Here is a 23,855-nt window from a genome sequence, read left to right as displayed (position 1 = left end):
TAAGCTGCTACTAGTTCTTACCTTGCGCGTTATGACGTTCACTCATGTCAACATAGATGGCGGCGCGCGATTGTGCAGTGGCTCTCCTGTCGGTGTATATTTATACAAGTACATACAGCCACACTGAACTAATCAATACAGGACCACGATACAACACAGCCGTTACGAGAGCCTCCCAGGCGGCTCATAACATCCCGGAGGACATAGCCTGACCGAGCCCTCCAGGTTGTTGTTGGCGCTAGCACGCCGAGCTAGCTATCTACCGGCAGAATGAGAAAATAACTCTGGCACGACCAGAGGTGGAGGACTGCATTTTTGTGCAGAATGAATGGAGTACCAACTGCAGGATCGTTGCCCAGCACGGCTCACCTGACCTGGAGCCCTATTGGTAATATACTGACCATTTTATTTACTACGAAAATAGCACACTGCCATCTAGTCTGACCCGGCCCTGTCCCAGCTCCAGGACTGCTTCCAATAAGGATATGGTTGTGTGCAATATGTTACAGAACAGAGTCCTTTGTTTATGGTTATGATTTCATCTTGCTTGTACATTTTCCCAAGAGAACCACTGAAATAGCCTCCGAACAGGGCTTCTTTTAACTTCTAGAAGGATTTCAAAAATATTGTCTGAATATCGATATTGAGATATTGGAAAAAAAAAAAAATCGAGATATTCATTTTTGTCAATATCTCCCACCCCTAGTGGACAATGTTGAAAGTTTCCATTGCTGAAGCTGCGACGGGGAGCTGTAGTCTTAGGGTCTTAGGTGCCTTAAGGGGCGGTAACCCACAAACACTGTGGTGGACACCGGTGGTCAGGGAAGCCGTCCGACTGAAGGAGTCTTTCCGGGATATGTTATCCCAGAGGACTCCGGAGGCAGTTGCAGGGTACCAAGGGGCCCAAAGGGCTGTAGCGTCTGCCGTGAAAGAGGCAAAGCAGTGGGTGTGGGAGAAGTTCGGAGAAGACATTGAGAAGGACTTTCGGTTGGCACCAAGGTGCTTCTGGAAAACCGTTCGTCACCTCAGTAAGGATGAGACGCTGTTGACCTCAACTGAGGAGGTAATAGGTTTTGGAAGGAGCACTTTGAGGAACTCCTAAATCCAACTAATATGCCCTCTATGTTAGAGGCAGAACTGGAGGATGGTGGGGGATTGTCGTCAATTTCCCTGGTGGAAGTTGCTGAGGTAGTCAAACAACTCCACAGTGGCAAAGCCCCAGAGATTGATGAGATCCATCCAGAAATGCTCAAGGCTTTGGGTGTGGAGGGGTTGTCTTGGATGGCATGCCTCTTCAACATTGCATGGAAGTTTGGGACAGTTCCTACGGAGTGGCAGACCGGGGTGGTGGTTCCCCTGTTCAAAAAGGGGGACCAGAGGGTGTGTGCCAATTACAGGGGTATCACACTTCTCAGCTTCCCTGGTAAAGTCTACTCCAAAGTGCTAGAAAGGAGGGTTCGACCAACAGTCGAACCTCGGGTTGAAGAGGAACAATGCGGATTCCGTCCTGGTCGTGGAACAACAGACCAGCTCTTCACTCTCGCAAGGATCCTGGAGGGAGCCTGGGAGTATGCCTATCCGGTCTACATGTGTTCTGTGCATCTGGAGAAGGTGTATGACCGGGTCCCCCAGGAGATAATGTGGCAGGTGCTGCGAGAGTATGGGGTGAGGGGGTCCCTTCTCAGGGCCATCCAATCTCTGTATGACCAAAGCGAGAGCTGTGTCCGGGTTCTCGGCAGTAAGTCAGACTCGTTTCAGTTTAGCGTTTGCCTCTGCCTGGGCTGCGCTTTGTCACCAATCCTTTTTTTGATATTCATGGACAAGATATTGAGGCGTAGTCGGGGTGGGGAGTGGTTGCAGTTCGGTGAGCTGGGGATATCATCGCTGCTTTTTGCAGATGATGTGGTCCTGATGGCATCATCGGCCTGTGATCTTCAGCACTCACTGGATTGGTTCGCAGCCGAGGGATGAGGATCAGCACCTCTAAATCTGAGGCCATGGCTCTCAGCAGGAAACCAATGGAGTGCCTACTCCGGGTAGGGAATGAGTCCTTACCCCAAGTGAAGAAGTTCAAATACCTTGGGGTCTTGTTCGCGAGTGAAGGGACAATAGAGCGGGAGATTGGTCGGGGAATCTGCGCAGCTGGGGTGGTATTACATTCACTTTATTGCACCGTTGTGATGAAAACAGAACTGAGCCAGAAGGCAAATCTCTTGATCTACCGGTCAGTTTTCGTTCCTACCCTCACCTGTGGTCATGAAGGCTGGGTCATGAGCGAAAGAACGAGATCCAAGGTACAAGCGGCCGAAATGGGTTTCCACAGGAGGGTGGCTTGCATCTCCCTTAGAGATAGGCTTACAAAACTCAGTCATCCGTGAGGAACTTGGAATAGAGCCACTGCTCCTTTGCGTCGAAAGGAGCCAGTTGAGGTGGTTTGGGCATTTGGTAAGGATGCCCCCTGGGCACCTCCCTAGTGAGGTGTTCCAGGCATGTCCAGCTGGGTGGGGGTCCCCTGCTGGAGCTGCTGCCCCTGCGACCTGACCCCAGATAAGCGAAGATGGATGGACAAAGGATTACTAAACCTGAGTATAGTTGAGCTTAACACACAGTACAGTGCAACTTAGATTTATGAAAGTCCAGCCAAGTGTGTAAACATATAAAATGGCCATCTAGTCAACAGTGTCATTATAGACGTATTATAGACCTATTATAAAATGGTTTTAGACAAAGTCTTGTTGCTTTAGAAACTTGTTCGTTGTTATGCACTGTGTAGTGTTAAAAACTTAAGTTTTGTTGTGTTTTTGCAGAGAACAGTACAGACATCATTGGTGATCCTTTAGAGGGTACTTCAGTCTGGTATTGGAACAACACTGATCTGGTAAGTGTTCCATGTTTTTATTGTTGTCCTCATTTGATGATAGCCAAACGTCGTTAACTGATCATTATCAGTTAACTGGTCAATTTTTATATCGATATCGTTACTGGAATTCAGTACTGGTACCCAGGGGTGCCTTTTTTCAGTAGCCTAAGTCTTAACCTATTTCATCCTTTACACAAAATAAAAACCTGTCCCTACCTCCCTCTTCCCTTTCAAACCCGTCCATACAACCTCAAGCTTGTCAATCTGTCACCAGGGGCCCGTTTCAGAAAGGAGGTTTAACAAACTCTGAGTCTAACCCTGAACTCTGAGTTAATTTACCCTGAGATTGGAAACTCTGAGTTTTTGGTTCCAGAACAGCTGATTTGAGTTTGTTCAATCAACTCAGAGTATGTTCACTCAGAGTAAACAATGCACCACCACTATAAAAAGGCAGCATGAATGGAGCCATGATACTACGATTCACCATGGCAACAACCACAAACATCTGGTCGGCGGAAATGCTCATGCGCACATACAGCGATACATATATTTCGTTAAAAAAGCAACACAGCGGCTGCTGCAAAAGAGAGAATTTGCGTGGGAGATAATTGCTGCAAGAGTAAATGCATAAGTTCCAATATAGTGTATTAACATCATATTTAATCATAAGTATAATATTACTGGTGAAATGGTATTGAACCAATAATCTATTTCATTTAGGTGCAATCCTGCAGTACTAGTCCTACTAATCCCATTCTGAGGCTGCAGCACCATCATTAACAGAATTATAATTCATAATCTGTTATTTCAAAGGGTTTACATCATTCATCTGCAATACTGTGGAACTCCTTTTTAATGGCTCTTACTGGTTTGTGTCCAGTGAACACTACAAAATCAAACGTTTCAGAGCGAGTCGCATTCTTCTGATGGCGCTTTGCTATACAGTGGCTTTACTAATATGCTCCGCATCACCAATGTTGTAAAGAAAACTGCCGTTTGCAGAAAAACGTAATGTGACACAAGGAATCTGCTGGGATGTAAGAGCAGTCCACGATGGGTGACGTTAGTGATATGAGGACAGATAAGGTCATGTAGGCTACATAACTGATAGACTGACTTTATAGTCTGCCTAACACAGTTAATAAACCAACCCTGTTTTTTTATTCATGCCGATAACAAACTGCGCTAAAATGCACCTGATACAGACTGAATAAATGAATGAATGAGGAAATGAAAGAGCACTGTGTCAGAGGGAGGAGACTGAGAGAAACTCGAGGTTTCTCGAAGAAAACCTGCTCCCGACCAGGTTGGGTTCACAGGCTCCGTTACCATAGTAACTGACTCTGAGGTTAAGTTACCTCTCTTTCTGAAACGGGCTGGAGTTACCCCTCTCTCTCAGATTTGATTAACCTCCCTTTCTGAAACAGAAAACCCAAAGTTTCCCTCATCTCAGGGTTAACAAAGTCAGTTTTCACTAAACCTGCTTTCTGAAACAGATCCCAGGGCGCTGTTGTGCATGTCTCAGAGGAAGTGTAACCACACTGCAACCGCTTTCAGATCTCCATTATGGTGTGGGGGATCTATACGGATCACGGATCAACTTTGGTTCTTTAAACCACTACTGAATATTCAATGTCACAAAGAATTTATTGAACAATAGAAAATCAATTTAAAAATAGAAAGGTGTTGTGTTTTATAACATGAGGTATTGGCTGTGTCCGGATGTGGACCTTGGTCCGGACTTCGAGAAGCCCTGATATAGTGACGTGTCATGTAGCTTTCAGCTGTGAGCGCCGTCCAGCAGAGAGCCACAAACTTAGCAGAAAAAATAGCTTGAAATGCAACTTCCTAGTGCAAAGTTAGCTAGCAGTAAAGCAATAGATTGTATAGCCTATTTTGTTTTTTTTACAATGCAAAAAAAACGTTTTTTAATTACTTTTTTATTTTTGTTTTAATAATATTGTTTTTTTCAACTGTTTAACTCAGAGAGCTTCAACAGGGGGTCCGGGGCCCCTAGGGGGTCCTCAGAGTTACTGCAGGGGGGCCACCAAATTATTGTTTTTAGAGTACAGAAAAATACATCGCACATCTATAACGAAAGACAGGTGCGTCGGAGGGGGTTAAATAAGTCAAAAGTTGCAAAGAAACTCCTCCACACTGTCTAACTTAAAAAAATCACTTTAATAGTAGGCAGTTTTCAGTATTAATAGTTTCAGTACTAGACCATCATTCGGCAGAATTAATGAAGGGAGTTTCTTTGCAACTTTTGAACACAAAAACAAAAGCACATTAATGATAGGCTTACCGGCCTTTAGGTAACGTAGTCACTAAGGTAGCCATCCCAGATACAGTTAATCCCAAAGGATTCACTGTCACATGTACAGTATGTTTAACATTAAAACATGATTTATAAAATCATAACAACAATTATTTTTATAGCTTAGTTTTACATGTGCTAAAAATGTATGTATAAATGCTTTAGGCTTTTATTGTAGGCCAAGTTAAAGATGCAACTTAATTTTATAAAATCTGTAGTAGGAAAACGTTGAAGACCCCTGGTTTAACTGATTGTATTAATCGGTCCAAATTCTTATTGTCGGTTAATGGTTAATTAATCATTAATATCGCTAACTTCAAGCACTGTTTAAACTGAAGGACTTTGGTCTGAATGCCGCTTGAATTCTTTGACAATCTTGAACAGCCTTTTTGGAATTGGGTCACAAAGCACATACCAACCAGGAGATAAAGAGACAATTGTAGAGGAAAGTGTTGTGTTTGTCAGTTCAACAATTTTACAAGGAAAATAGAACAGTCTGATAACACTTGTTTCCCATTTGAGGTTATTGTGACACTAAGTTGGCTTGTTTTTCTCTAACTGTCATAGACCTTTAGTATTTTGGAGTAAACACTCAGCTCTTCTCAGCCTCAGTATCTGTCACAGCTTTGGCGGGACGCTCATTTGAATGACTAATTGTTACTTCTATAATCATAATGTTCTTTGTTTCCTTTGAACAGCCAATGAACGCCACGTGGTCGTCCCTCTCAAAGACGGAGTGCTTAAAATACAACGGAGAGCTGGTGGGCAAGGCCTGTGAGTTTGTCCCAGACATCACCCTCATGTCCTTCATCCTGTTCTTTGGCACTTACACTTGCTCCATGTGTCTAAAGAAGTTCAAGACCAGCCCGTTCTTCCCCACTACTGTGAGTCAGCCACACTAAACTAATTTAATCCAAGGGAATGCATTAGATGTGCAACCTGTTTAAACAGCAGGTTACAGAGTGTTTGTGTTACCTCTTACCCAGGTGAGAAAACTCATCAGTGACTTTGCCATCATCCTGGCCATCTTCATCTTCTGTGGAGTTGATATGCTCGTAGGAGTCGATACTCCTAAACTTATTGTGCCGAGTGAATTCAAGGTGAGTCCCTCCCTGCCTAAGTGCTCATGTCGAATGCACAAATCAAGTGCATTTTGTTTTGCTGTATTGCTTCATAGAACATAATAAGGTTCCAGTAGATTCTTGTCAAGGTTTTAATCCAAAACACAATCTTGCATTTACAGTACTAATGTGACAAAACGCAACTTAGACAAAAGATAAAACTAATTGTTTTCTGTGATGGTTTACATCTGTAAAGCATGTTTTAAATTGCTACAGTATAATTTGATTTCCACATCACAGTGAAACTAAAAAACAGTGGCCGTTGTAAAGGCAGGAAGCGGCAACAGTAGCTTAGGTGGTAGAGAAGATGCCAATTAAAAGTATGGTTGTGGTGGTTTGATTTCCGGCTCCTCCTGTCTGCATGTTGAAATTTACCTTGAGCACAGACTCGCATTGTCATACCTGTCTCCACAGCGCTGTGGAGTAAGGTCTGGCTACAACACACATTCTTTCTAGGATAAAAGAAAAAAAAACGCTCAGGGTTGTTTGCATTTCTTTAAACCAATCACAACCATTTTGGGTTACGCTAAGCTCCGGACGCAGCGAAAGTGGTTTTGCAAAATGGTCTTGGGAAGGAACTTGTTTCAGTAAAGCATTTGCCCCCCACATAAGAAAACGCCACATACAATATTAAATAAAGTTAACTGTTCACACAATACAGTAACGTGAGCTATTTAAATTAGCTGGACACATGGTTTAACGTAATTTGCTTTTACCAGTGTATCGCTGTGTGCATTTTGTCCATAGCAATCCCCACCCATCGGTCCCAAAACGTCCCAGTTAGATAGTAAATGCCATAAACATATTCTTTGTAAATCTTTACAATCATTCCTGACAGAACCAAACAAGCCTGCTTTGTTGCACAATCCAAATTGTCTTAAAAACTTGCCATTTTCAGTGTGAAGCTTGCTAGCTCGTAGTTCGTAGCAAAGGGACTTTGAAAACGGCAACACACAGAGAGCGGAAGGTGAGGGGCAAACCTGACATGTCAGGCTTGACCCTGGAAACGTACTTTCGTTGATTAAGACTACTTTGAGCATGACACTGAACCCCAAAAGTGCTCTGTGTAGGGAGAAGTTTTTAAGTCCCTTGGGACAAAAAAATCTGTCAAATAAATGTAAGGTAAATCAATCAAATGGGTTTGGTAAGTAATAATCAGAAATGTAAAGTGATTTATAGGTTTATGGAACGGAAACCGTAAAAACAACAATTTCTGTCTGTGTTGAGGTCACAAATTCCACTTTGTCTAGTTGATGTATTGAAGCTTCTGTCTTCCTCCTTCACAGCCAACAAGTCCTAACCGGGGCTGGTTTGTGCCCCCGTTTGGAGGAAACCCCTGGTGGGTTTACCTGGTGTCAGCTCTTCCTGCCCTGCTGGTTACCATACTAGTCTTTATGGACCAACAGATTACTGCTGTGATCGTCAACAGGAAGGAGCACAAGCTGAAGGTAAAAGAAGAAACCTTACCAACAAGATGTGTATTTTAAGCCAGGTGGTAATTTGTGACCCAGGAGATGAAAGTATCAGAAATGCTAAATGTCATTCCTTAATATAATACAATACAGAAAGTTGGTGTACTGTATACGAGTGAAGCAGCGGAAGGTTGGGAGTCATTTTTGTTGAGTTCTTGTACTACAGATGGGAGGATTTGTATTGCAACAATTAGCTGTTTTTTAAGAACATGACTAACATTTAGTGCAGCATATGAGCTTGCAGCATAACTTGCATGATACATGCTGTGAAATGCTTGAAGCTGCATTTTGTGTTTAAATTAGAATTTCAACAACAAAAATAATTCTTTGCAGTAAGCAAGAGTCTTTTTCTTTCTGTTTGTCTAACTTGATTTATGTGAAGTAGGGATTTTCATGTGTTTCCCATAACATACTGTAGTTTGCACAGGACACTCACTACCTTCACACTGTAGTTAAATATTGTTTTCATTCTTCTCGTGGGAGTGAGAGATGTTTCATGGCAGTGACTGAACACAGTTTGGTTCAAAAAGCAACCACTTGAAATGTTCAGAGTCACTGCTAAAGTTGAGAATTTTTTTCTTTGATTTCAGCGACTCGTCCCTTAGATAACTGGTATATCTTTGTGGCAGAAGAGAACAAAAATTGCTCTTCTGCTGTTTTGGTATTCAGCATATTATACTATAAAACCATATAAGAGCTGTTTGTTGGGTTTTAGGTTTGCCTGTGTCTGCAGCCGTGTTCTACATACTAGGCTTGTTTGAGAGGATACCCTCACACGCTGGATGTCCAGCTTTATCCCAGAAATGTACATGCATTGAGCCAGACTAATGTGTTACTGCTTAAGTCCAAGCGCTCAGCTTGATCTACTGGCAAGTTGTTTCCCTTCAAGAATTTCGCTTCTGCAGCTCGTGGAGAGAAACTGTTGCGCCTAGCTCTTGAAGTTGTGCAGGATTTCCATGTCCCAACGCAATAGAGCCTCCAGGACGAGTTGGACATTACTAACCATCATGCAATGCACTCAGCAAGACAGCGAAGTCTGCGAGGGTTTTCCGTGCTTGATCACGCACATACATGACCTTGGACTTTGTGTTTGTTGTCTGTACCAGAAAGGGGCAGGTTACCATCTGGATCTGTTCTGGGTGGCCATTCTGCTGATTATTTGCTCCTTCATGGGTCTGCCGTGGTACGTGGCAGCCACAGTTATCTCCATCGCTCACATCGACAGTCTGAAGATGGAAACCGAAACATCGGCTCCTGGAGAACAGCCGAAGTTCCTGGGTGTGAGGTAAGACTGGTACAATATGTTATCCAACTCGAAACGCTCAGACAACAACAATCATCAAATTTTTTATAGAATACCAAAATCCTGTCTAGGAATATTGGAGCACGCAAGGATGAAATGTAAGGCACATAGGAGTCACATTCATGACAACTGATTCATAGTAAATTACATTTACCCTGTTGCTATAGCACCATCTGTAGGTGAGATGCCAACAGATTTTACAGAACTGCTCAGAAGTTATGTTCACCCAACATCTACATTTTGATTGCAGTTGACAGATGACAATTTATTTTGGCAAACAATGCTAATAGAAAGCAGAATAACATCAAATACACAAATGGATAACCTTTGGGACTCTAGTTCATGCACCAAATTAGATGCAGATTGACAAAAGTTGTAGGAGGATTGTTGAAAATGGTGGAAATGTGTGTGATATATACTGACAGATTAGCTTAGAATAGGCATGTAATGATACACTCAACTCACAATTCGATTCACATTTTTAAGTTCACGATACGATTTTCTCACAATTGTTTTTAACAGAATGAAATGACTGAAAAATATTGCAGGGCGATTCATTTTTTTATTTCAACAAGTTGTAATCTTTACACATTTAAATTTTTAGTTAGATTTTTAACTGATTCATGATTCATCATTACATCCCTAGCTTTGAACCAAACAATCCAGGGACTTATAAAACAAAACAAAACATTAACTCTTTTAGTTAGAGGTAATGCACTGAAGTGTAATAGGCTGATTTGGGTTGTGACTTAAGCTTAAAAAAACATTTACAATCCAACAGATTACTGTTGGATTGTCAGTCATGGCTGGTGAAGTTAACTTCAGACGTATGTATTTTAGAAAAGTACTGTAGAAAAAAAAAAAAAAACACTTCTTTTCATCGAGCTTTTAAGAGAAAGATTCTCTCTGTTGTCCATTAGTCACTCCATTGTACTCCAGTTAATTTGCATTGACAATATTAAAACATGTTTTTGTACATGTGCCTTTTGTGTTCATTAATAGATGGTTAAGACACTTTGTGATTATCTTCCTGTTTTTTGTTAGCTTTCTCGTCTGTTTGGTGATGTCCTCCAGAGCCTCCTGATGTGTCAGCTGTAAGCTGAACTAACAAACTCTTGTAACATCTACTCCAACTTTGAACTTCCTACAAATGTTGGGGTTGCCTTTGTTTTGGCCAAAACTGAACGAGCTTTGGGAAATGATTGATATTATCAAGTAATCAACATCATTATTTAGGCTTTTCTCTGACTTTATTATTGTAGAAAAAAGAGGCAAAGATGTTAAAATCAAGAAATTATACAAGCAGACATTGTAATAATAATTTTTTTTCCCCTCTCTCTTTTTTTGTTTTTTTTGCAGAGAACAGAGGGTCACTGGTGTGTTGGTGTTCCTCCTGACAGGACTGTCTGTATTTATGGCTCCTATTTTAAAGGTAATTAATCAGATTGTCTTCTGTTATTAGTCATTTAGTGTCTCAAGTTTAATTTTTAAATTCTCAAAATTACTGTGGCAGATGTTGGAATGAATGCCAAAACAATGAATATCGCCACACTCTGCTAACTTACAGATTTATTAAAGACTGACTTTTTGTGCTTTAAATGATATCAATTGCAAACTGTCAGGTTCTTTTAAGATTTTAAATATACATCAACCACAAAATGCAATAACAGAAATAGCTTAACACTGATGGACAAAAACGGTTTGATCTGGTCAAAGTGGTTGTACAACATAACAAAGCACTAGTGTTTCTATTATGAAGAGAACGTAAATAAAAAAAGGGTCAAAATAAGGTAATAAGTATTTTCTTAATTGACAACTACATTTATTTTTTGGGGTTCTTTTTTACTTACTCTCTGAATAATACATACATAATAAGACATATAAGCTGTCATTTCTGTATTGGTCCACCCACAAACCTCTACGCTAAACGCTGCAGACTATGTATGCTGAGGTCAGTGGAGCACAAGATCTGAGTATACATTAACTTCCAGTGAGACAGTGTAAAATGTGGGAATATCGCAGACTCATTAACCTTCATCTCCTGCTACGGAGAAACCCGTTTGGTTCATACATTTTAAAATGTTAGTAAGAAAAGTGGTTGTGTTTGGCATTAAGGCAATATTCAAAAGAAAATGTTTATTGAACAACTGCCGAAATTGACAAATGGTTCTATAATATGTTAACATGTCTTTAGTGTTTTTATAATACCAATGTTTTTAGCTGATCAAAATAGTTCCCTCACTAAGGCTAAGCAACAAGCGCCTTCATCCCACTTAATCATATTATTAAAGTCTAACTACTTCCAGTTTGAGTTACAAAGGTTATATTAAGATGGAAATTCTGATGTAAATAAATGTCCTTGAAGCAGCTTGTACTTGAACAATGAGCTGGAATTGCTAATTTGTCTTTTTGTCCACATTAAAATAATTATCTTTTTCCCTCTCTAATTGACCTAGTTTATCCCCATGCCTGTGCTGTATGGAGTCTTCCTATACATGGGGGTGGCCTCTCTCAATGGAGTGCAGGTAAATGTTACATAGATTTCTTTTGTCATCATAAAATAAAATGTGTAGATTGTAGTGTTGAGCAATGGAAACTAATCTGGACAAACAAACACTTATTATTATCCTCGCACACATTTCATGTTAGTAGTATTTAAACCTTCTTTATTAAAAGGAACCTCTGAGTATCCAAGAAACAAGCCAGCTACTAGCCGTTTCTCTGATAGATTCATTTATGCAGTGCATCCTGTCATGTGTACTTGTACCTCTATCTGTCTGCAGTTCATGGATCGTCTCAAACTGCTTCTGATGCCAGCAAAGCATCAGCCGGACTTGGTTTACCTGCGACACGTTCCCCTCAGGAAGGTCCACCTCTTCACCTTCATTCAGATCCTTTGCTTGGCTCTGCTCTGGGTCCTTAAGTCCACAGTGGCCGCCATTGTATTCCCTGTCATGGTAAGAGTCATTTGTATTAAGATTCTGAATTTTAAAGACTTAGGCTACAAATGACCAATAATGTTTATGTTTAATCATCTTGATACCAATAAAAGGTTACAAGTATATCAGTATCTTTGACAATAAAACCATAGTTATTCTCCTTGTTAATTATTTGATAAGTTTTTAGTCTGTGAAATGGAAAGAATAATGAGAGTTGCCTGTCACAAATGAATGTTCAAGAATAAGGCTTATATTCATTCAACTTGTCATTTTAAAGGATTAGCGTGAAAATGGAGTGATCAGAGATAAAAGCAGCTCAGTCGAGTCAGCTTGACATGATCAGACTGAATTATGGCTACACTGAATTACACTGTGTACAAATGATATGCTTAATTCACGTGTTAGAGGGTTGTTTATATCAGTGATAAACCAGTGCAATGGTGTTTTTACATAATTACTGTTCAGGGTCACTAACACAGCCCTCAAGACTTTATTGCACTTGTAACTGTACTTTGAGTTATAGTTATTGTTCTGTTATAAAGCAGGAAGGGACTGTTAAAGGATTTCTCACAAACTGTAACTCACATTGTTTTGTGGATTTCAAAGGTTACCAGTGTATAAATATTATTATTTATCAAATATGATGTTTAGATATATAGTATAGCATAGTTTTACTCAAAAATATCAAAATAGTCTAACTTTTTAAAATGGTGTTGCAAAGTACATTTAGTATATTTGCCATTTTCAATACCATTTTTCTTGAATTTCAATGATCATTACGAGTGTAGAACTACCAATACTCTGTTTGATATTGGCTTTTGCTCCATTGCACATTTAAAATAATGGGTTTTAAGTTGTGTATCAAAGTCTTTATTAACCTAGCTTTTTACTGCAACATCAGCTCATTTTTATATTTATATATTACATTTTGCAAATTTACTGTGAAGTAAAAAAAAATATATATACAATATACTGTACTGTATTTAAACTTTTTATTTGCAACGAAGAGCTGTCATATTCACACAGTTACACATTCATACCTGGAAGGTCCCCAGTACAACCACAGTCTGATCAGCTGGCCACTGAGCAGCTCCACTGGAGCGGTTGGGGTTAATGGCCTTGCTCAAGGGCACCTCAGTGGTGGTAATGAGGGAAGGGCAAACGCTGCCCATTCACTTTCCCCACCCAGATAATTATTATTTTTTTTTTTCCCTGTCGGTCTGGTCACACGCTCGCTTCTTTAACCTCTAGGCCACCACTCTCCCAACATGCTACTTCATAGACCAGACTGATCATTAATTCAACAAATGACCTCCCATTCCACTCTAATCCTCTTGTTCTTCTGCGTTTAGATCCTCGCTCTGGTGGCCGTCAGAAAAGTGATGGACTACATGTTCTCCCAGCATGATCTTAGCTTCCTGGACGACATCATCCCAGAGAAGGACAAGAAGAAGAAAGAGGACGAGAAGAAGAAAAAGAAAAAACAAGGCAGCATAGACAGCGACGCTGATGACGTAAGGTTTTTGAATTTGCAGTTTCAACACAATACACTACGCAACAAGCAAGTATCTTTGTAAACAAACAAGCAAATGCCTTATTTTTCTCCAGTTTCTTGTTTACATGACCGCCCGTCCCCAAGTTTGTGAACCTCACCATCAATCTCCAGCCCTGCTCCCAATTCCCAGTTGTCTCTTCCTTTACAGCAGCATGTACCCATTTCAGTGTTTACCCACTGGTTAAGCAAATATCCAGGTTTACAGATGTCAGTTTGCTTGCATAAGTTGCGGAGTTGTCTTTACCTCATTTTCAGTTGGTGTAAAGTAGTTTTAACTAATCACTGAAGGTTTGACAACACTTCCTGTGCTAGAACTCCTTTGCGTCATAGCGTTGAGACAAGGTGCAAGTGCACCTTGACTCATTTTAAGTGATTATTTATCTCCTCGGTGGAAACAAACATCCTGCAGATTTTGGTTTGTGTTTTGGCCACTGGAAGTAAGATTTGACTGATTTTCAGTGGAGCTTCTTTCAGTTTCTAGTACATGTTTTTTTGACTGACTGGGAGCACAAGGCTGTTTTATCAGTGTGTTTTATATTTTTTGCATTTCTAATATTTAAGGTTCAGATGTCTTTAGGATAATTATACTCAAATTGGAAGATAGTCCTCACTCTTAAAGACACTGTTTTAGTGTTAGAATTTTGACTTTTTTAAGTTATTGGGTCCACTCAGTTCCTAGTAACAGACACCCGACCCGGCACCAGGGTCCAAATTAAATTGGGAAATAGTTTTTTTTGTTTTTTGTTTGGTTCCACTGCATTTTTGGATTAGGTCTGTTTTTTTTATTTAACTTAATCATGGACATCGCATTTGGGGAGATGAGACCTCTAGCTGGAAGCCAGACAGATCAGTGGTCAGAATTCATTTAGATGATGTTACTTGCCCAAATCTTGAAACTATTAAAGAACCATTTAAAGGAATTAAATTACTTATAGATTAAATCCTATAAATTACCTGGTCCAAATTCTCAATGGATCATTTAGCACATCTTTAGAAGAGCTGGATGTGTTTTTCAGCTTAACAGAGATCATTAACAGCCCTGTGAGTTATGCATTTGTAAAATGGTCAGTTAATATACAGTGTGTGTGTGTGTGTGTGTGTGTGTGTGTATATATATATATATCTATATATCTCCTGTACAGTCCGCGGTAGTTAAAGTAATTCCTCTCCCAAGCCAATCTCTACTAAAGCTTGACATCAATTGATTCAATTGTTATAAAGTTTCAAGTAATAAGAAAGCAGAAAGGTGGATTTTTCAGCGACATCAGAAACTTCTCAGAGCCATGTTACATTGTCTCCTTTGCCTTTGGCAACTAGGATAACCAGAAAGTATAAAATAGACCCAGAGATTCAAGATGCATTACCACCAGCTGTTTTGTAACCAATAGTTTGCAGTTGTATTGCATTAGAGAATGCAGGTCGTCACAGGTTTAGTAATATGAATGTGTGTGTTAATTCTAACTCCCTGACACCCCCAGAAGGCTTGTCTCAGGATGTGTTTCCTCTCTCCAACAGTCTGACTATCCTTACAATGAGAAAGTTCCCAGCATTAAAATCCCCATGGACATAATGGAGCAGGAGCCTTTCTTAGGTGATAAGGCCTCTGACAGTGAGTAGACCCAAGCTACCTGCAGCACTGGAGGAAAATACTTCTTCCTCTTGATACTGCTTCTTTGTTCAGCGTCTCCGAAGAGTCCACGTTTGTCTTTTACTCGTTGCACGATATTAACATTCCTTCTTTGCCTTTCTCTTGCTTTATCCTTTACCGCAGTCCTGTCTCTTGTTCCAGAACATGCTTGAAATTAACTCACTTTCTTCTCCTTTTTTAATCTTTTTTTTTTTCTTGGATTGTGATGCCATGATTTTATTTGTCTTGTCCAATTTGGAAATTCTAGCTTGCTGGAACTAACCCTTTTTTTCTTCATTTTACCATTTCAACCTACATTGTTGATTTATTGGATCTTTTTCAAGGGTTTTGTTGAATTTTCGACTTGGCATTTGCTTCAAGCTTGTTATTTTAGCTTTATTTAAAAGAGCCTGTATCACTGACGATTAGGACACATACATCTAACTTTTGTCTTTATGTGTAATTATGTAGTTTAAGGAACATTTGAACAAATGCCCATGTACTACATTAAATCAACTCACTTGCTTATGTAGTATCATCTACTACCAGTAGGTAGCACTAACCATATGATCAAGGTAAACGGTTGGCTTATAGGAATACATCACCAAAAAGTACAGTGGAGTACAACAGTGACAGTGTATTTTTGCTAAAACATGTCTAAATAAAGTTTCTGTTTATCCCTAGCATGGGATGCTGTTTCTTTTGTTTTATACAGTTACACTATCTAGTTAGAAGCGATAAACATTAACTGCAAACTGTAGGGTTTCGGTGGAGCATTCCTTAAATAACGCTACTTATTCATCATTCACTTTTGTACTAAATTTAGGAGTTATTGTTTAAAAACTAAACACATTGACTTTAAGTAGATTCTTTATTATATTCTGTACATGAGTGTGCAGGTTGTCAATCCATCCACACCATTGTAGCAGCTGATTTCACTGGCTGGTTACCCTTCTCCTCTCAAACAGCTGCTGTTGTGTTTTGATTGGACTGAAAACCTGCAGACTCTATTAGTTGCTTGTCCAAAAAAAACTTTAAAGCATGTGTCAGAGAAGACCAAACATATTAGCTGGGCTACATGCACAATAATGGCTGTTTGTATTTATTTTTTCCACAGGAGATAAATCCCCATCATTCCTTGAACGACACACATCGTGCTGAGCAGCTTCGCTACTACCAGGCCAACTGCTTGTCCAGGTGAGATGAGAGAGAGTGAGATGCAGCTTACTTAACAGGCCAAATTAAATGCTAGAGGGGGAACAAAGCTAAATATAACTGGCACTGATGACTGAGGCATCAAAGGTTGCGAAAGGTCAGAAGGCGAGCTAACTAGCTAACATACGTATAAATGCTTTTGCCTAATGACCTTTCGCTTTCTTTGTGTTGGCATTCTAAACTCCGGTCGATCTGGGAAACATCCTCCGAGCTAGAGCCGACAATCAAATTTAGATTGATTACATATCTACACTCGACAGCCATTTCATTCCAGAGCTCACTCCTCTACCTGCACATGTTCCACCAAAATAAGCTATTTTGCAGTGGCACCGTACCTGCCTCTGGCGCTTAGCACCGCCCAAGATGATTGTGATTGGTTTAAAGAAATGCCAGTAAACCAGAGCAAGTTTTTCTCCCATCCCGGAATGCTTTGTGGACTAGCCAGAACCTAAGGTCTGGCAATGTGAGACTAATAAATCTGTTATTTATATATATTCTTTTTACTTGTATTTTGTTTTGCCTTTTTATTTGGATTTTTAGAAAACTTTTTAGCAAACTTCTTCTGAAACTCATCATCTGGTGCTTAAGATTGGAGATTTCAATCGGACAAACATTTCAGAAAAGTAACAATAGTCTTAAATAAGCCCAGTCTTTGTCAGTCAGAACTGACCTTGTCGTTACTAGAACAAGGCGTGTGTAGGTAGGTGCGTGATAAATACACAGTGAGTTTACATGCACACCAATATTCCACAATTATTCCAAATATGACAATATTACGGATTTGATACAGGTCACGTAAACATAATATTCCGGTTGGATATTCCGAATAAGGCCTTTTTTCCGAAAATACTGTAGCATTTTCTGATTAAGACGTGGGATACTCCGGTATTATTCGTGTTTTAGAGGCATTCTTTGGACATGTATACAGCGCATTTGAAATATGCGTCTCAATCAGGGTTTTTACCGCAGTTTGCAGCCAGTTTACGCCCTCTTGCCTGTTATGGCTTAGTGTCAGCTCTGTGTGTTGCTATGGTTGCTGTAAACAAACCAACCGGCCAACAGTTTGCAAGGCTACAGACCCGATAAGAAGTAGAAACACAGCTACTTTTAAACATAATCAAAGACTTGGATATCAACAGGTTTTTCGATATGTGCCAACAGGAATATTAGTGGAATATTCACGTTCATTAGCAATGTAAATAGCTTAGCCGGAATATCGTCTTTTTCGGAATAAGGGCAAAAACAGGAATATTATGTGCATGTAAATGTAGTAAGTGTGCTTCATGAGAGAAGCACAATGTGTGAAATGACAGAAGACAATCCGTCTTAAAGAGGCAGAACAAGCCTTGTTTTTTGGGGTAAATATTCAGTGCAATGATTATAATGCTCAAGACGAGATTATGTTTCTCCGTCATGCCCACGACCTCTCCCGATGACTAAGATCCACTGGTATGGTCCTGTATTACCCCATCTGCTCTCCAATTGTTGTACCAGTGCTGATGAAAGAGGATTAGTGTTTGGGATAATGTGTGAAATAGCAGCTGTGATCACAGCACATCTGTGATGCCGACAAACAATTTACAAGATTTGTTTTCTTTCTAATTGGTCTTCAGCTGTAGAGATCAGACAGACGGTTTGCTTTTGTTCACATGGCCGGTAACTAAAAACATATTCTACTGACAGAATTGCAGTCTTATGTAAACATAATCTTTTTTTATAAAATGTTATTCTCTTTGAGTCAAACATTGATAAGTAAATAAAGCTTTAATTGGCTACATGCTGACAAAGAAACAGCATTAATCCCATCTCCTGGAAGGAATTGCAGATAAAATGAAAGGAAAATTCAGATTGGAATAGTTAATAGTTTGTTTTACAATTTATGGAAATATTTGACATTGGTGCTTTTTTTTTGTATATATACATACAACACCTTTTCATTCACATACTTAATAATAGTCCTGTCTATTCTACCTTTAGTTGTCCAGCTTTGTTGTCCTTGTTCTCAACTGTTATGTCCTTTCCTGTGCAAGTACATTGAGAGCAATGCAGCCAAAAAAAACAGAGAAAGATTCTCATGCTACTTTAAAAACTTTGTAGCGTTTCAGGTCTGGTAAAAGTCAGTGACATTGAACAGGTCATGAAATGAATCTGGTAGTGATGACATTAGGCTGCTTCCACCCCCACCCCTCCACCCCCCTAAAACTAATCCTGTCCCCAAACCAAATTGCTTTGAGTCAGATGACATCAGGAACCATAAAACCATGATTGCTGATTGTATTTCTGCCTTGGAAGACCACAAATCAATGTTATAAAGCATCAAAATATCAAAATATTATTTCAGACACTACATGGCACAAGTACTCAGCTATCACAACAGCCTACAACAAGCTACATGTTCAATGTTTGGGACTTTGGTCATCTGTTAATAAGAGACAGAGGAGCCATTGCATTCATTCATTTATTCATTCATTCATTCATTCATTCAAACCTTTATATAAACCTTGAAAATCACTGATGAAAAAAATACAGGTGGTAATCACGCCTTGACTTTCTTATACAGAATGCAATGACGAGTGTCATAGAGATCTCCGGTAATGGATCTGAGGGCAGAAAGATAAAAAATGTTGGGGTTTTAGAGTGGAAGCAGCACCATATCTGTATATTATACCACCACACTGTCATCTAGGACTGATAAAAAAGACTGCCTTGGCTAGACTTTTCCTACGAGTTAAAGGGAAGCTGGATTTGCTGTTTCTTTATAGAAATCTGATTTGATTTTGCACCAGTTTGGCGAGGAGAATGACAATATAATGCTTTAATGTAAAGTCTTAAATAATTCAAGATTCAAGACTCAAGACTCAAGATTCCTTTTATTGCCATTTAGCAAAACACAGAAATGTAAAGCATGAACGAGATTACGAGCATGGCTCCTTTTGAATAACAACACCGATAAAAACAGGGTAATAAATAGAGCTCTATGAATATGTATAGAACAGAATAAATAATTTTTGTCCGTACGATAATGTCTTAAAGTCTAAATTTAAACTGTTTTGACATTGATCAAAAAAATGGTCAAAAAGATGTTTGTCCATGGCATTGAGGAAATTCGTCCTTTTTCAGTTTAGCCCTTAACCCCTCTCATGTCTGTACAGTAAGTAGCTTGTAGCCACAGCCAGTTAGCTTAGCACAAAGACAGGTAGCGACAGCTAGCCTGGCATTAAATAATACGTATCTTGTTTGGGTAGCTTTTTACAGTGACTGGTATAGCCTGAGCCAAAAACTGAAGTGTGACAACATGTTGTGGTTTTACGGGGAGTTATGGACTCGACTATTTCTCGGCCTGGGAGCAGTGACTTTCTGTAGTCTCCGCTAGCTGGCAACTGGTCCTGGCCAAGAACAAGTCTGGCACATAACCGCTTGTAAAACTGTGAATTGCCGTTTTCAAACTTCCGTTTTTTTGTACGGATTAAACAAACGATGAAATGAAATATGACGATTTTTACTGGCTCCAGCTACACATTTAGCGTAAAAACACAAGAGTATCTATCTCATGATCTTTTCATGTATATCTTGCCCAGGGGAGCAAATAAGTTATTTCCCAAAATGTCAAACTCTGTCTTTAACACTACATCCCAGCATGTGTCCTCCTAACAATGAAATGTATTTGTGTTTCAGCCCTGAGATGAGTCCGCTGAAGTCTGTGCCTCAGATTACAATAGACATGGACCCAGACGATGATAATGCGTTCTACTGGAAGAGCAGAGGATCTGAAACGTCTCTGTAGAGCACCCAACCACCGCGACTCCTGTCAGGCAACTCCTGTAGCACCCGCGAGATAACTTTTACTTTCCTTTTAAAAACAATGATTTCAGCACTTTGCTCTGAGTATGTGGTACATGGTCTTAACACGACACACTTTAAAAAAAAAAAAAACAGCAACAACTTTCTTTTACTTAATGAAGTCATTTTAAAACCATTTCTTTCCTCACTATCTTCTCTTGGTGTTTTCCTCACAGCTCCACAGTAAACTGATAAATGTCACTCCTTACTACCCTTCTATGCAACTCTTCCCACATATCAACAGTAAATGCTGCAGCTCTCTCTGACCACGCATGAAATGCCCTCCTCGCTCTTTTTTTTAATATAAATATATATATAAATATGTGTCTGAATTTTTATATAAATTGATTTAATAACATTTTTCTGTGGCAGAATTTTTGTTTTTATAGTTCTACCTCTTGTTTTAGATTAAAAGCTTACTATGAACAAATGCAACATGTTGATTTTTGACGCAGCATGGGGTTTTGATATTTTCTCTGTCAGAAGATTCACTGTATTATAGCTCGTGAAGGAAATGTGTGCAAATAGAGATTATTTGAAGTTAATTAACAGTTGATTAACAATGTATATGTATGTTCAGGTCAGGTAAATATTTTTATTTTCACTTGTTGATGCAGTTTTGATTGCTTCACCTTCTCTTTCTAATGTTCTGAATATTTCAAGTGTTCACTTCAAAGCTTTTGTTACTCTTAAATTCAATCTTTTTGTTTTTCTTTTCTTTTTTTAATGATCATTTTGTGTGTACGTCAGTAACATTTTCTTATGACCTTCACTTCATTCTTTCTTTGTGGGTAGAAAACAGTTCAGCGATAAATTCAGTTAATCATCCGATTGTCCTCAGCCAAACGTAAACTGTAACTAGGAATGCATATCATATAATCGCTTGTGCTGCACAAACTACTTTACCGAAGTGGCTTATAAGAGATGGATCCAGACTGATTTATTATTATATATATATATATATATATAACGACAAGGGAATCATATCCATGGAAACTCCATGCAGCAGGTTTTTCTTTTTGTCTCAGATGCTGTTGGAATTATCTGATCTGAAAATGGGATCACACAGTTCTTTTTTTTTTATTTAACATATTAAAGGATGGGTTTGAATTTGTTCAAGTATCTCAATACTGTACTCACATGCAGTACTGTATGTACATTAAGGGAGTTATTGGTTGCTGTTATCATTCTTCTTGTACAGGCTGTGACATCCATAGACATATATACATAGACGCCGCATTATGTATATCTGTCTATGGTGACATCATCCCTTCGTAGAGCAACTAAACTGAGATACAGGGGAGAAACCATAGAGTAATCCATAGTTAGGTTATAGTCACACATACAGATACAATGATGTTAGTTGTCGCCTGCATGCCTGAAGTTTACAGCTTATCCTTGCTCCTATTGGACAGTTGTTTTCTCAAGTTGCTACTATATTGGCGAACGCTGTAGTAGTTCATTTTCCAAACTATAGTACGTGTTTCCATCATCATATTTCTAATTCAAGTCACCGTGGTGCTCCAGAATGATAAACCTGCTTACAGTGTTTTTTTACATAGTTGTTTTATTCTCCTCTAAACTATGTGCTTGAAGAGATCAACAAAACAACTGCAATTGGTTCTTGCAAGGTTGACACACATTTAAAAAAAGAAAGGAAAAAAAGACCATTCTTTTGGAGGATTCCCACTTGATTTGTCTCTAAAGTCTCACTCGCTAACTTTAAAATACACTTTTGCACAGGATTGTACATTTGATCTCTCATGTTTTGACAGCGTAGTTGCATTAGAAAGGTATTGTTGGCCAGTATGAAGACAAGGGATGAGTACAGTGAACAGAAACTCTCAGTGCACATTTGGCATGTGAGCGTTGTGTTAAGAAAGACTCCAAACATACCACAGTTGTTTTTTTAGAACTTAATCTCAATCTGTTAAAATGATGTACAAACTATTCACTGTATTCCTACAGAGTGCCCGGTGAGTCCACAGTCCCATCCAGAAAGAATTTTATTGGCCAGTACTATCTACTAAAGCACTGTTCATCATTACAGTACCCCCCCAAATTTATCTCTAAAGGACTCCCTGAGCACATTCTCACTTGGATGTTTAACTCGTATATGGAAGTCCGCTCTGTCTTCATTACCACTATAGACAGAAAATGTAACTTTGTGATTAATGAGCCGCCTTCCTGCTCTGTAAATCATGTACATAAAAGGCACGTCGGCTCAAACCAAAATGCAACAAGTGACTTTAAACCGTCACGGTTCATTGTGTTTAGTTTGTTTCAGTTTGTCAGCCGAAATAACAACGTAATTTATACTCCACAACAGTGTTTTTGGTCGACAGCAGCTAGGGGGAACAATTGTGACTTAATGTCTGAGACGTATATGTGGGGAGTTGTTAGTTTAAAGTGTACTGTGTCACTATGTCAGGAGAAAAATCTACGTCAAATGAAAAACTTGATGTTAATTTTAGCATACGGAATAAATACTGATACGTTTGCTTTGATTAACTTTTTAGAAACCGGTGAAATGAATTATTTTAGAATTTATATTTTTCAAATGAAATGTATATTGAAAATAAACAGAATTGTCAAACAGCGAGGGTGTGCTGCTTTTTTTTTTTGAATGATACTTTAAAGGTGCTCTAAGTGTAAGAGGCAACAAAAACCAACTGCGCCAACCTGCCCCATGTTTGCTATGTTTGGTGGTGCAGGTTGGCGCAGTTTGTTTTTGTTGCCGTTTGTGGAGCCTGAGCTGTCTACAGAGACCGCATTGTTTTTTACAGTGTGTTCAGGGGACAGGCAGCTCGCGGGTAGTGAGGAGATGTTTGCTGTATGTGACAAAAAATGTTGTAGCCTAAAAAAACGCGTCCCATCACTTAGAGCACCTTTAAATTTGAATGTCACCATGTACAGTAAGTCATATAAACGGCTAGATATTTTGTTGCAGTATGATAAATTGATATGTCATGTAGAGCTGAAACGATTAGTCGATCTACTATCTTAATAAAGTAATTTGTCAGCCAATCGCTCGTTCTAACCTGTTCATTTACATTTTAAGTCTGTTGATTAGACAAAATCAGACATTTGGCGAAATCAACTTAGGCTTCAGGAAATTTTACGGCATATACTACAATACTGGTTTTGAGTGTTTTGTGGGTTCTTACTGACAAAGTTTCAAAATTAGGTGAACTCAAATATGTCATTGAGTGAGTGTGTGCTACTGATTGACACTAAAAGAAATTCTGTAGAGGAAATTTGAGTTTAATCACCGGCAGTTTTACAAAATGCATGATGCGATCATCGTCCATCAGACTGCACTCTTCTTTTATTATTTCCTGTTAGTTCAAACTTCTGAAGGGTATCTGCAAAAATACCATACCATGAATAGACGTTTATTGTACATCATGTAAAAGCACATAGTATGGAATCAGGCTAAATTTCCACAAAAAAACAAGGCCTTGTGTTGAACGTAGCCTACTGAACAGGCTTTTAGTTTCAGGTTCAATCAGTCAAATTAGTTTCAACTTATTTTCCCTTCATCGTGAGATCTCTTTCTGCACATTAAAGTACATTATCTGTAAATTAAAGCAACAATACTGTACT

The 23,855-nt window shown here is 39.1% G+C and overlaps 1 protein-coding gene across 5 annotated transcripts in view; it reads left to right on the top strand.

The window, feature by feature from the left end:
* The window catches only part of slc4a4a (solute carrier family 4 member 4a), a 71,898-nt gene extending 49,053 nt beyond the window's left edge, over positions 1-22,845 (top strand). For 4 of the 5 annotated variants that reach the window (XM_028577138.1, XM_028577140.1, XM_028577137.1 and 1 more), the window contains 12 exons: positions 2,808-2,878; positions 5,876-6,061; positions 6,164-6,277; positions 7,585-7,746; positions 8,877-9,055; positions 10,433-10,505; positions 11,530-11,598; positions 11,857-12,030; positions 13,365-13,526; positions 15,083-15,176; positions 16,312-16,391; positions 20,085-22,845. In XM_028577138.1, coding sequence (XP_028432939.1) covers positions 2,808-2,878; positions 5,876-6,061; positions 6,164-6,277; positions 7,585-7,746; positions 8,877-9,055; positions 10,433-10,505; positions 11,530-11,598; positions 11,857-12,030; positions 13,365-13,526; positions 15,083-15,176; positions 16,312-16,355 — 1,328 coding nt within the window. In that variant the 3' untranslated portion in view covers positions 16,356-16,391; positions 20,085-22,845. The remainder of the gene's footprint in view (positions 1-2,807; positions 2,879-5,875; positions 6,062-6,163; positions 6,278-7,584; positions 7,747-8,876; positions 9,056-10,432; positions 10,506-11,529; positions 11,599-11,856; positions 12,031-13,364; positions 13,527-15,082; positions 15,177-16,311; positions 16,392-20,084) is intronic. The other variant, XM_028577141.1, reaches the window with a different exon arrangement.
* The last annotated feature ends 1,010 nt before the right edge of the window (positions 22,846-23,855 follow it).

Source organism: Perca flavescens, chromosome 5, assembly GCF_004354835.1.
Source record: "Perca flavescens isolate YP-PL-M2 chromosome 5, PFLA_1.0, whole genome shotgun sequence".
Classification (NCBI taxonomy): Eukaryota; Metazoa; Chordata; class Actinopteri; order Perciformes; family Percidae; genus Perca; species Perca flavescens.
This window is presented reverse-complemented; position numbering and strand designations above follow the sequence as displayed.